A 14,533-nucleotide genomic window follows, 5' to 3' on the forward strand; every position below is an offset into this window, starting at 1 on the left:
ACCGTGTGTACGCACAGGTGCAAGCAATTTCCCCTTTATAAATCACACTCGTCCTTGAAGTTTGCGCAGGTGAATTTGGCTCATGTTCCGCCCACTACACACCCACTTTCCACCATAAATGGTCAATGCAAAGTACCTCAGCGTGTATTAAAATGAGCCAGCTGATCCATGTTGTGATCCATGAACAATGGCAACCGCAGGGAAGCGAACCAAAAAACGCAACTTCACAGAGGCAGAAATCGATGCATTAGTGAGTGAGGTGGAGAGTCGAAAAATTATTTTGTTTGGTAGCCACAGTAGTGGCGTGACAAATAAGAGTAAGTGTCGTGAGTGGCAACACATAGTTACCTCAGTTAACTCTGTGAGCGGGACAGAGCCTTGGTGATCACTGGGGAGGAGAATGCGTTGGTGGGCAAATTGATTATATGTTGATAGGAGATTTATTTTTCTTAGCTTTCTATTTATTTGGAAGGTCCTTAGGCTGTGTGGTTATAGCTCACCTGTGCAGCATATAACACTGCTGTTATGAATCCTTCCTATACTTTAAAGTATATCTATTCTCTATCTATTAATATTTGATATTTAGGGAAATTAGATGTGGAAGAGTGTAGCAGGACGCATAGACAGCGGAGACGGGTTATGAACTCTTGCCGGGTTGAAGTCATGCACGCTGACCAGTGAGCCGAAATCACATCTGCGGTCATACAGCCAGAGCGCAAAATTACTTGGAGACATGGTGACAGGACCCCACGCTGCCACAAGAGGACTCTGGATGCAGTGTGTTGTTAATTCCCCACCTCTCCATCTGTGTCGCCAATTCCCCCAGCCTCCAAAACCAGCGTACGCATGGGTCAGAGCTGCCGTGAAAGACCGCACATTTTCACGTCAAGTTTGTTTTTTATAAATCACAACCTTTGCGTGAAAAGAGGCGTACGCCAGTTTCAGGCCCCGTTTTGTGCGTACGCAACGGTTATAAATGAGACCCCAGACCTCCCTACTGTCATTCCTGTCAGCTAGTCTTCAGTTTCTTCACTCTATCATTGCCCTAGTCTTGTAAAAACTATTGCTTGTTTTGGAGAGATGAAGTTTATAAATTAGAAGAGATTGTGGGACAGTTTGTTTCTTGTCATCACTGTCACCACCATTTCTCTGCTTTACTTATTCACTGTGCTGAACAGCCAGTCGGGGTTATTTCTCTCACCAAATGACCTCATTCTGATTAGAAATATTGAAATGGCAGAGGGAAGTGAAGAATAGAAAAAAGGGTCTAACTGTGCCAGCAGTGCTTTTACTCACAGAAAACACAAGTGTAGCTGGCCAACAGCCATTTCCCAGCATGCCGTAGTTGTGTTGTATGGCTCAATTGGGGATTTTCTTTTTGAAAAGTTATGAAATGTGCAATTAAAAAAAAAGGTTTAGCTATTCGTTTAAAGTTCAGAATTCAAATACCACCACTCAGTACAGCTGCAGTAAGATTGGCACATGAGAAAATATTCTTAAACAATTTTCTTCAAAGGATCCTGTGCTTTCAACTCACACATCCATTACTTTCCTCTTTATTTTTAGGGTGTTGAAGTAGAGCAGTGATGACTCCACTGGGTGTAGGTATGTCTAATGACTGTCCCTACATTGTGACTTATTGCCTTGATAAATATATCATCATAAAACCTCATGAAGGACCAATGAGCACATAAAAAAGTCATGCTCTCCACATTTTTATAGCCGTGTGAGACCATACATTTTTGTTTGTATGAGACATAGAAATAGAAAGCTTAGAAAATATATTTGTGTTTTATTATAACGGTTACATCTTATATGTGAACATTTAAATGTTTTTTTTTTATGTGCTTTTAATATATGTGTTTTATAAATCAGCAAGGAGATGTGAGAAGCCCTTCAGTCCCAGGATGGAAAGGCTCCAGGGATAAAGGGGGTAGGGGGGAGGATGGTTGCCTCTCACAGCTCCTTTAATTGGCGTACAGGGAGAGAAGCTGGAGTGAGAGAGCGGGATCAATGTTAATTAAAATGGAAGGCCCCATCCAGACATTTAAAACGCGCAAGGATGCTAGCTTTACATGCCTGGACTGGGGGAAGCACAACCTGAGCAAATAAAGAGCCAAAAAACAAAGGAGGGAGAATGTGTGTGTCTTAAATTGAATGTATGCTTTTGTGAGGACCAAGTTGAGCTGTGGACTCAGGAAAAGGGAAATTCTGGATGGTTGCACCGTTTTCTCTCTCCTTACGTTGGGATGGACTTTTTAAAGTTAGTTGCACTACTTTTAGTCAACCCAAGTAAAAGTACTCTTACTTATGGGCATTTAGTCTATATGGAGCTCAATGATTAGTATTTATTTAACAGTAATAAATGGAGCTCAAACAGATAGTCATTTTATTTTTGGAGTGTTGGTGAGTGGTGAGATTGTCAGGGAGTTCTTACTCTTGGAGCTGGTGCTTCCAGCATTAGATGATGATGTCTTTTATCACCCATGGCTGGTGGTCAGCAAGATGTCCGATCAAGACGTCCTAATTTACAAATAACGCACAGCTTAAATGTAATTTAATGACTTTTATTTAATGTATGCCACAGACAATAAGATTTGTTGCCCATTGATTGTTGCTTGACGTCTTCCCAAGTATTTATTTTTTCCACATCCAGCTGCTACCACATCAATTACACTAATCGGAGACAAAACACTCTTCTATGGCCAGCTGGAAGGCGGGAGGGAGGGACAAACAGGCTAGGGAGTGTGTCATAATTTATAGTCTTGATAATGTTTTTGGCTTTGCCCCAAAACAACTTGAACATAGGTTTTTTTTAAATACCTGTCTCTTTCAGATTCATCTGTTCTGGCTTTGGTTAGTGTGAACCTAGAGTTAACTAATCCACTGCAAGACACTGCTTACTCACATCTCTGTGGCAAAGCTGAAGATGGATGTTTTTTTTTTTCTTTTTTCAAAACTCTTTGGTAGTACGTTGTAGGGCTGGGAAATATGTGGAGATTTTCAAATATATCGAGACTTTATCACACACCTTATAGAATGAGGGAATATGGTTTATATCAAGATAGCTTGTTTTGAGGTAGAGGTACCCTTTCTTTTTGCATTTTTCACAACTGTGCTTTTATTATGGTCATTAAATGGCATTTTTCATTCATCTTTTTTATTTGTTTTAATGCACATGGGCTGCTGATCCTTAATAAAGTGCATTTAGCACACAAGGCTGTAAATTAGAACTGTCTCTTTGGTTACTTGACAAAAACATTGAGATATATATTGCATATTGTGATTCAGGTAAAAGATATTGAGATATGAATTTTGATTCATATCGGTCAGCACTAGTATGTTGTGACACCTGGAATCATACATCTGGTTCCAGTACTCTGAAGATGACATCCTATGTTATCTGCAAAGCTTGCTCAGAGTTACTCAGTGTACTGGCTTCATTGACCACAAGTCTTATTTAGACTTTTTCTCTTGCTTGTCCAACATTTTTCTGCAGTGTGTGTTGTTACTGTTTGCTGTTGCATGCACTAGCACTCTGTGCTGTGTAGGTTCTTTAGACATGTTTACATGGTGCTTATAAGAGCTTTTTTTACACTCCTCGACTTTTTTAAAGCTGAACATAGTTTTCAGTCTGGTTTACTTTTATGCTTAATCTTTAAAACATGCTCCTTCTATCTCTGACTACCTAAAAGGATAGTGAGAGCTTAACATTATGTTGGGTTAGGTTAGGTGCAGTTTTTATCTGTTTGTTGGTTTAGTTTTACACATAGAAGTAATGATATCTGTCAGTAATTTAAAGAGCTCTGATTCAGGTTTGGTTTCAGTAAAAATTAGGTCCAGGTAATGGTAATGATACCTGGTTAGGTATTTAGTTATGATGGTTGAGGTGAAGGTGGGGGTCTGGGGAATGCTTTATGTCAGTGTGTGTCCTCACAAATCCAGAAGTGCAAATTTTTGTGTATGTGTGTGGGGTTGTGAAATTGTGTGTGTTCTGCCACCAGCAGCTCACGCCCCTTAGACAGACAGCAGGCATGCGTGCGTATTCTATGTCTCTCGAATATCAATGAACCATACACACACACACACACCAACAGACAGTTTCACACTCACACACCAGGGCCTCAGAGGTCAGAGAGAGAGTCAATCATCTAAACCGTTGCGACGACACAGTCTGAAAAAAGGGGCAAGTGTGTATTTTGTGTGTGTATGTGTCTGTGAATGTGTGTGTGGGTATGCATCTTTATGCTTGTGTGTGCACACGCAGAGCAGGGGGCCGGCAGCTGTCAGGGGCTAGGAGCAGCAGGCACTAATGAAGCAGATGAATAGTGCAAAAACTCCCAAATACAAACAGGACAGTTGACATTTTTCATCTGTCAAAAGCAGAAGATGCATGAAAATACGAGGGGGTCTTGTTTAACCCTTCGCCTCCTGGTGTCTGTAGCTGCCTGCTTTTCTCCTTTTTATCTGTTTCTGTCTGACTTTTTTTTCTTTTTTTCCACTAGCTTATCAAGGATTGTGCATTTTTTGGAACACACTAATACTTGGGCAGATACCTTAAAATATATACATCACATTTGTTTGTTAGAAAGCAATTAGAAACACTGAAACAAGATTTTTCTAGCAAGAAGTCTTTACTTTCTTTTTCTTTTTAAAGGAGGCCAGCAAGTCAGAGTCTATTTGGCATTGTCCTTTATTTTATTAGCATTTTAGAGCTGTCAGTGTGGTTGTTGGAAAGTGATTCAGTTTTCTGTTCTAACTTTGCAGGTAATGTATTAAAATAGTGCAATTAATGGTTTATTAATTTAGTGTTTAGTGTACCTACTATGGTACTAATGCAGATAAGGCTAAATTCATTTTACATGTTAATTGTCATATAAATGCACTTCTTTAACTTAATTTGTCCTGGTCAAGTAATATTTTATTTTATTTAATCTTTAATTTTTATTTAATTTCAAGACTTTATCCATAATTTTATTTTATTTTTTAATATATATAATTAATATTTTTACAAGCATGAAAATTTAGGGTCCACCCAGAAATAATTTACTACACAAAGTTGTATCAGTCTGGAACTGCAGTCTGTGTCCAATGAAAATGCATTTTCAGTTATATATTCCTGTTTTTAAGTTTGACTTCAGTGAAAATGACCATGTGTCGTCATCTTAAACAGTATACAATCAAATTTGAAATCCTAGCCCACAGATATGTAGCTTCATCATTAATGGAAGTGTATCGTTGCTGACACACACAGGAAATCCTCATTCCAAACACATCTCATCACTGTCAACCACCCGCTGTGCCAGCCCCAGTAATGATGCTAAGAGTAGAAGGAGAGGAAATATACAGGGTGATTCTTTTTCCTAATGTTTTTTTTTGTTTGTTTTTTTGTAAGGATGTGGTGTATTAATGCGTCTGTTTGATTAAGAGTGCCAGTGGATGCATGATGGTAAATTATGTCCAGAGGAGAGATGGCCCACTGAGATTCTGCTGCAGTCATCTTGACTTCCTGCTGGAGGCTGTGACAGAGTCTCTGTCAAAATCTGCCCTGTAGAACACAAGAAATTTTCTGTCCCTGCTCCATCAATGTTTGACACATCTGTCATTAAAAAACTGAAATAATAAAGCTGTGTTGAAGTTGGTTGTGTGCTGGGGTCTTTCAGGCACTGCCCGTGGCTTGCAACAAAATATAACAGTGTAGAGAAGAGCTGGGCGATGCAGCAAAAAAATGATCACAATGTATTTTTTTGTGTTGTCTGATCTCAAATTTTAACATGATTTTTTTTTTTTACTGCCTGTTTATAAGCATCTGTACTAAAAGCTAGAAAAACATTTAATTAACATACCAAGTAAATAAAGCAAGTTAAATTAGATCACTATCAAAATCTTCTGATCACGCTGTGAGGAAGCAGATCCAAATGAAAGTTCTTTTGCAGAGAACAGAACAAAGTCAGATATATTAAATAGCACCAGTAGTAATGTAACTTATTTTCTGAACACCTAATATCTAAATGCAAGGCTTGAAAACTAACAAAATCTCCATAAATAAGAAGGATAAAGTGTTTTTTGTGGATTCAGTTTACCATTGAGACGAGGCACCTACATGCCCAAAATTAATTTCTCTCACAGAGATAATGTCCAATTCATATTTTTAAAATGGCATCAGTAATAACGTTTATGTAGATTTTTCTTCTTCTACTTTTCTTCTACTACTTACTTCACCTACTTCATGTTAGTAGCTGCATACTGCAGTAGCAGAATATTTTTGGCTGTAACCATATTGTAACCACACACGGCTGCACGTAACTTATGAAGGCAAGCGCCTAAAAAAAGGGTCTCCCGAAAGCTGAAGCTAAACTTTTGCTCCTTTTTGAATCCTGCTGTACAGCATAATGCCTGCAAATGATGACACCATTGACTGCTGTTGGGTCGTGTGGCTGCACTGCTAGTAGCGGCTAAACTTCTAGTAGAGCTAAAATGCTAGTAGCAGGTAAACTGCTGTGTCTAGGTGTACTTTGTGCCATACAGGGAGGCTGTGCGGACTGTGCTCACATTTTCATGTTTTCCGTATAACCTCTTGGGTGGTATTCCTTTAAATGATTAAACTGATTTGTTGTGTTGCTGGTTTTCGAGGGCATCAATTGCTGACATACCTTGCATATCGGCTTAATTTGCTCCACGTCTCTTTGGAGATATCAAACCATCTCCACACAACCGACATTGCGACCTCTTCCTCGGCTCCACGTTCCATCATCCTGCTTGCCTCACTTTAGTTTCTCCAGCAACTTATGGAAGTGGAGCAGGAAAAAGTCGACTCATTGGCTGTTGTCGCACACATTTCTGCCATGTTTGATCGAGCAAAGAGGCTCACAGCTGATCACCGTGATCAACCAGAAATTTATCATGATCATTAAGCATCATAGGATCGCTCAGCCTGAGTACACTTGGCATTATATTTATTATTATAGAGTATTCCTACACTTTAATGGGGAGGAGATGAACCCATCAACAGTGTGTTACCTGTGTTTTATACATTTGGAAACCGTGATGAAAAGAGATTGAAAAATGTCTCAAGTTGTGGTAAAATCCTTGTACATTAAGTGCTGATGAGCTCTATCTCCCTGTTGAAGTTAAAACATATCCAGAGTTACGGCTTTTATTTTCTTGGTCCTTTTCACAGATTTCCATCCTGTTCTGCTTGATATTACAAACTCTGGCACAATCACATTAAATTACTGTAATCTGTGTGGAAGGACTGCATTTGGATTTACATGTGCAGACTTTATCTACTTTCACACTACCAATTAACACTCTGTCAGACATAGTGAACTTTCTCCAAAACAATCAGGGACAGCTGAGAAATTGTCGAGGAAAAATGTGTAAATCTTTATCTGGCCGCTGATAAACCTGTGAAATATTTTCTATTTCCCTTCATTTCATTGCTCCACGTGCCTGTTTGGTGTCATTCCCTCATGATTGACTAATGAAAAGTTCAGAAGCACTTTTTAGGGTAATGTTCAAACTGGAATGTGTTAGTAAATTTGGCATTTAAATACTAGAATACCTTACAAAAACCTAAAGTTATAACAGTTGAGTTTATTTGTTGCTTCCTGTTTTTACTTTCGGTCAAGGTGACCTAATAATTCTTGTACAGCGACACTTTGAAACCATCTGCCATTAAACAGTTGCAGGGTATGGAATCATAATCCTCCCTATAAATAGTTTTACCATGTTGGTAGTGAAGTTACCAAGAGCTGTTAAATATGAAATTCTGTTTAAATTTAATTAAAATAAATTATGAAGCTCTTTATTTTTTACCGATGATGATGATGGCCAGGCCTTTAGATATTCATTTTGACAGTACTAAACTAGTGGGGGAAAAAAAGTAAACTTCCAGTGTGCCTGTTATTCTGGCCTGCTGCAGGCTTTACCTTGCATGTGTGCCTTCAGATGATAGGAAGTGAGTCAGTCATAAGCCTTGGGAAAAAAAAGCTATATTTTAGTTTTCCATTCCTAGAATAGCAGAAAGGATTTTTGACCTGTTTCCACTCGGCAGCAGACTTCTACTTTCCTACTTTTCTCCCATTCTGCTCTACTTGCCTTCATTTGTTTTCCTAGAAACTACAGTTTTCTTGCTGCTCCAGCAAACCAAAAAATTCTTTCCGATGGCATTCCTTAACCCCTCTCCTCTCACGGCCCCCCTTCCTTTCTTTGCTCTATTTCTCTTCTCATTTTCTTTTATACATTTTCGAATATTTGTCCCACCCACCATGACCCTACTTTAAATCTTACACCTCAAGAGCAGTTATCTGTGCAGACAGAGTTTTTAACCCATAGTGCGTTTTTTTCTGTTTACCACCTGTTGAGAGTTTGATTGGGTATTTTATTTTATCTCTGCAGTCTCTCACTCTCTTTCTTTGCCTCTCTGTGCTTTAGATGGCAGCCTTACAGAGTCCCTTCTATGGGGATAAAATGAACCTCTGCTCCCTGTGCAAGAAGATAGAACAGTGTGACTACCCTCCTCTTCCCTCAGATCACTACTCAGAAGAGGTAAGCACTAGTAGTGTCGCCATTTGCCTTCAACTGCTATGTCTCACAGTAGATGTGGTTTTTCTCAGTGTCAGTATTTACTCCTAAAAACCTTGAAACAAACAAGACAAACTCCTAGCTTTACCAACTTTATCTGTGTTTATCTTTTGTCTATAGATTTTTCATTTTTTATGTTGGTAAAATCCGTCCATCTGTCTGAGCTACAGTACAGCGTATGAAATTACTCCATGATCAAAAGACTGGCTATGATTTTAACCGTTTGAAAATTAAACGCACATATCAAAAGCATGTGGTCATGCCTGAGAGTAGGGTTGAATTAAAAGGGTTAGAGTGTCGTGTTTCCCTAAATTAACGTTAAATCATCTCCTGGAATTCTGTGAATACTTAGCCATGCACAGAAATGTAATGTATTCAGACTGTGGTTACAGACAGTCATACTCCTGATTATTACTGACATTTATAAGAATCTGCATGGCTTTGTGTTTCCCCCGTTCATTCTTCTCAAATGTATTTAGTCAAATGCTCATGCATTCAACATTCACACAGACGTACTGCAGGTGTCTTTGCAGCGACTCTGCTCTGTTATTGGCTCATTACAGCTCTCTAGGTTATTGAGTTTGCCTGATTCCCCATATTGTAGCCTCAACTAACTTTGATTTTCATCATTAATGTGTTGTACCAAAAAAAAGTTTGTCAAAGAAATTTGAGTCACAAAAGTTTTTTTCATTATTATTAAGTTTGAATAATATAAATCTAGCATCCTGTTGCTTAAGAGCCTGAGGGTCAAGTCCACAGCTGAACAGTCATTATTAAATGATTTTAATTTTAAAGACATTACACCATAGCTAACCTTTATTAAAGTCATGATGCTGATCACTAAAGAGGCTAGGTGTAGTGTACATTAGACACAGTGTAGCTCTGCATTCTGTGTGGAAATTTAACTATAAATCAAAGGGATGTTGTGTCATTCTTTTTATATATTTCTAAAATTTGAAATGGCTTTCTCAAAGCTCTGCCAGCCCATGTGTGGACTCACTCCATTTCCTCCCCATATACTCATAGAACTACAGCTATATCCAGTAGCTTGTGTTTGCAGCTGATATTTTCCTTTTAAGTCCACAAACCAAACTGAACTTGAGGAATTATTTTTGTATCATTTTTGCAGTTTAATTGCAAAATTCTGCAAAAGCACATTGCACAGGAAAGGTAAAAAGATGTGAATCAATATCTTATCACTGCAAACATAAAGTTATCATTCTGTTATATTTATTATCTCTTGGGCTTAATGAAATTAATCAGTAATGCCCATAAAAATTCAAGGCTTATGTTCATGCTTTCCACTCTCCAGTCAGTGAATCTGCATACTGATGTTCACTGTAGTGAAATTGAATTGGATCCTTATTCCTGTTTCTCTGTTCAAAAGCAAATTTTGCTTAGAAAGACTTTTCTTATACCACAATATTTACTCCATTAGGCCGGTAAAGGCTAATTGTGAGGCGTTTCAAGCCTCTGTGGTGTCTGTGTGTTTATGTACTTGCAAGAAAAAATGTGCAAGTGTATATTTGTTACAAGAGCTCTGTTTCCACACACACACAAACACACACACACACCACGCTAAGCTTCAACGTTACCCCACATGTCACCCGCATCCAGGAGAAAGGAAGACAAAGCGAAAGAGAGCGGGAATGATAGAGCGAGAGACAGGGCGATGGAGAGATGGAGATGAGGGGGGGTGCCTGCAGCGCCTGTCTGGATGTAAACAATGCTCCTGAAGGATCGGCAGCAAACTGTCAGCTGCTCATCTTTGTTGTGTCATTTAACCATCTCCGACTATGCTCCCCTCCCAAACCTTCATTCGCTAGCTCCTACCCTCCACAACCCCCCTCCACCTGATACTCCCCCACCCAACTCGCCATGCAAAGAAGTGCATGAATATTTTACATATCTGCATCTCTGTGCTCCCCCATCTCCATTCTGTGCGACTAATTCTCAGACTGTCTGAATTTGCATCTTTCTCTCTCTCCCTCTCTCTCTCTCTCTCTCACACACACACACACACATCTAAAAACACTGGCTGATGAGAAGCCAGTGCCACGCAACAGCGGCCAGGAATTCGGCAGACAGTTACCATAGCGACCTTGTGTAGATGTTTTCTTTTTCCCCCTCCATCTTGCATTATATCTTTTTTTTTTTTTTTTTTTTTTAAATGATGGCAGTGGCTTTTCCGCCTGCAAGCCTGTCTATCAGCTGATATGCTCAGCTTCCAGCATAACTGCTGTCTCTTGGTGGTAGTGGGGCTGGCAGCTTAGGTGTGCTTGTTTGTGTGTGGGCTCAGGTGAAAATGGAGTTAGCAGACCAATAAGCGATCAGCCATCATGGTGACCCGTTGCTTTGTCACAGCTACATTGGAACGAGGTCACCCACAAGATGATTGTTCCTTTCTCGGGATCTGCTTAGTTTGGTGAAAGTCCAGTATCACTAACTGTATGATTTCTCTCTTTGCCTCCCAACATCCCCCTGCCCCTTTCATCAGCTGAGGAACCTGGTAGATATGTGCATCAACCCTGATCCAGAGAAGAGGCCAGACATCGGCTACGTGTATCACATTGCCAAACACATGCAGAATGTGACACAGCAGAGCAGCTAAGCCCAGAGTTACACACTCTCTGCCTTGGAGAACCCCCCATGTTCCCGCTTGCTTTCCATGCTGGACTTGTAACACATCTTTAAGCATTTTTGTTTAGCTTCTCCTTATAATTGGTACATGAAACTGATTTCTATTGTTTACAGTCTGTAAAATGACTGGCACAAAGGCTGAACCTGAATATTCAGCTATCCAGATATACATTTGTATGCTCCGTTTTCCGTTTTGGGATTTGGATTTTATTTTATTTTATTTTTTTTTATTTCTCAGCTTGTATGGTTGACCTGTATTCTCACAGTGGTGAATGTCACACTTCAGCCAATCTTTCTTTACCTCAATTAGTGACTTTGTTGATAGATTTTACAAGTATCTAACAATTTTTTGGACAGTCAGTAGTATTGTACCAAAAAAGCAAAGTATAGCCCTCAAACAATGGGCACACGTGTCCATGCCTCTACTCTCTGCTATTCTGTTTTATTACTCATTATCTGAAGCCTAACAACCCTAGCTGACACCCAAAACTTCTAATGTTCACAGTGATTTTTCTTTTTTTTCCCCTAGTATCAGCAACAAATTATTTCCTTAGATTTTTATCTCATTAAAAATGTATGAATTTAAGCAGAGTAACTTGGGGAAAAAAAGTCCATAATTGTAATCAATTTGACAATTATTTATTTGGCCTTGTTGACTTTTACTGTGTCACAGATCATATAAATTTAGTTAGCAAGTGAAAACCTTTAGCATATGTTTAAGTGAAGAGGTGTTTACTCTGCAACAGCAAATCTGAGATGAAAATGGTTATTGATGATTGAGGTGTTGTGTTGCACTTTTTACTGGAGGGCTGGTAAGGTGATCATGTCTAATGAATGTATCAGAAAAAGGAGGGGTTATTTAACCCTGTATGATATTTGATATTACACAGTTTCTGAGACCTTTTGCATCACTTTATGGTAAAAACTTACCTTAAAACCCTGTTGTACACAATCTAATACGTGTCCTCTGCTCCCTGGTTGATACAATAAAAATACAGTAATGCACCACAATAATTTTAACATGTCACACAGTAATTATACCAATTACTTTAAATTTTTTTTTCATTTTTTTAACATTATTAAAGGGCCAAATAAAGACTTCAGTTAAAAAAAATGACAATTTTCTCCCCAGTTTTCCTTGGGTCAGGCTTTAAACTGTTAAAGGATGGACTAGGAACATACTCATGGCAAGAATTTGGAAAAATGTCTCCACAACACTGCATTTTAATCATTTTGACAAATTCGTATGGTCCGAAAACTTCTAATTGTCTGTTTGACAGCCTTATAGACATGGAAACTGTAACGAAGCAATTTTATACTGTTTACTTTAGAACCCCAAATAATGCCTCCTTCGTTCAGTTTAACAAGGATATACAGTTGTTACCAAGTCTGATGTTGCTTAGGGTGTCAAAAATCACACAATGAAAAATAAAGAAAATAAAACGCAGCTCTCTATCACGGTGCAGTGGAAGCATTTTACCCATTGGAAGGGCAGTTTAACCTTAAACAGCCTTATTACTGTTGCAGTGTTAGTTGCTGCGTATGTGTTTTAAGTAACCAATAAGAGAGAGCAGATCCTTCCTTGTGTAGCCGTCCATGCTAGGAGTACACCACAGTGATATCTAACTGATGTCCTCTGCTGTCCGAGGACATTTATACCTACAGAAGAGTGTATTCTATGACTAGTACAGTAAAGCTTGTATTGGAAAGGGAAAATAAGAGACTATAATTGTGCTATACTGTACAGGTCAATGAAGAAAAGATCCCACTGAACTGTTAACAGTGGAAAGGTTTACACTAGTGGTTCATGAATGATCCACACTAATTATCACAGATTCTTTTCATGACATTATTAATACCACATTAAAGGTATGACACATAACAGTGATTGGTACCACACTATATTAGACTTTACATTATCTAATAGCCTGTTAACCCTTTGTTTAAACATTAAGCCCTTTTTTTTAATCTAATACTGTTAACATGCTTCATACAGAATCAATACTTAAAAAAATTAAATGTAAATGATTATTTTCTTTGGTTAAAAGAATATTTTGATGTGTTATTTACAGAGATTTATGGCAAATGTTTGCCTTTTCTGTTGGATTTCCCTCCTTTATTTCACCTTTTACTCTGCCAAAGCAAAAACCATGCTTTATTTTTTATCTTTAGTTACAGAGCAGATAATGTGTTATCAATGCTTTCTAAAGAGGAATGTGTGTATAGCACCAACACATTGCAGTATTGTTATTTTGTCTGGGAGCTGTTGCTTTAAAGCACTTTTTAGAGATTTTAGTTTTGACGCTGTATAGGACTTCCAAATACAGTACAGTAAAAGAGTAAAATACTACAGTAGAACCTCCAGTGTCTTCAGGAGGCATCCACCAATAGTTTCCTTTAAGAATATTTAATTAAAGTTCCTGTTGAATTAATATTGGTAAAAGTGAATCATGGGTGGTCTATAAAACCAAAGCACCATATTTTTAGGGAAAAAAGTTTTCTCTTTGCATAAGAAAATTTACTTTATTTTTTAAAACCTTACAGAGGGAATGTTTAATACACACAGAGCTAAGTCACTTTAAGGATTATGGCTGTTTAATTTTTTTCGCTTCATCTTTTGTTTTTTCTTCTTGTTCTGTAATGTAATGAATGCTTCATGTCTCAGCCTTTTAGCTTTACTGTGTTTGCATGCCTGCTAATGTTGGTATTGAAGTGTCCAGAAAGTAAATATATTTACAATCAAATATTTATTGTTTTGGCATCTTGATTTGCTTTCTCAACATTTCATAAAAAGATAAATGCCCGTATTACAAATACTCTGTATGACAACTAAATGTAATAAAGCTTTGAACTTTGGTTTGGACATGAGTGTTTGAAGCTCTAACCCGGTCACATCTCATCTAAAAATATATAAATCAGAACAACCTTTTATTGTCTATGTGCCAAGTTGTGACTACGTTTCCTCAAAAATAAACTAACCTCACAAACTAAAATCTCACAGGCCAAAAAGGAACATTCCCAAATTCTAATCCAAGATAATATTGTGCACTTGCAGACCTACGTTACCACTCTGGTTGTTCAGGACTATGTCAATGAAAAAAAAATTTTTTTTTTTTCCGTTTTTATTCAGGTTTAACAGCAAAATAGTTGATATAGATGTGTAACTTCAATTTAGTGGCTTCTAAAAATAAACATTCTTTAGATTTAAGAACTAGTCAGGTAATCTCATTTGCATATGCAAGTCATGTTTATTTTATTAGAATGTTATTTTAAAAATATTATACCCTGAGTAAAGAACCAGTCAGAT

The 14,533-nt window shown here is 38.0% G+C and overlaps 1 protein-coding gene across 1 annotated transcript in view; it reads left to right on the plus strand.

Annotated features, from left to right (window-relative positions):
* The window catches only part of nek7 (NIMA-related kinase 7), a 67,480-nt gene extending 53,398 nt beyond the window's left edge, over window positions 1-14,082 (plus strand). Inside the window, exons 9-10 of the mRNA XM_042005971.1 lie at window positions 8,437-8,550; window positions 11,084-14,082. Of these exons, the coding sequence (XP_041861905.1) occupies window positions 8,437-8,550; window positions 11,084-11,197 (228 nt within the window). The 3' untranslated portion in view covers window positions 11,198-14,082. The remainder of the gene's footprint in view (window positions 1-8,436; window positions 8,551-11,083) is intronic.
* The last annotated feature ends 451 nt before the right edge of the window (window positions 14,083-14,533 follow it).

The sequence above is a fragment of the Melanotaenia boesemani genome, chromosome 14 (genome assembly GCF_017639745.1).
Source record: "Melanotaenia boesemani isolate fMelBoe1 chromosome 14, fMelBoe1.pri, whole genome shotgun sequence".
Classification (NCBI taxonomy): domain Eukaryota; kingdom Metazoa; phylum Chordata; class Actinopteri; order Atheriniformes; family Melanotaeniidae; genus Melanotaenia; species Melanotaenia boesemani.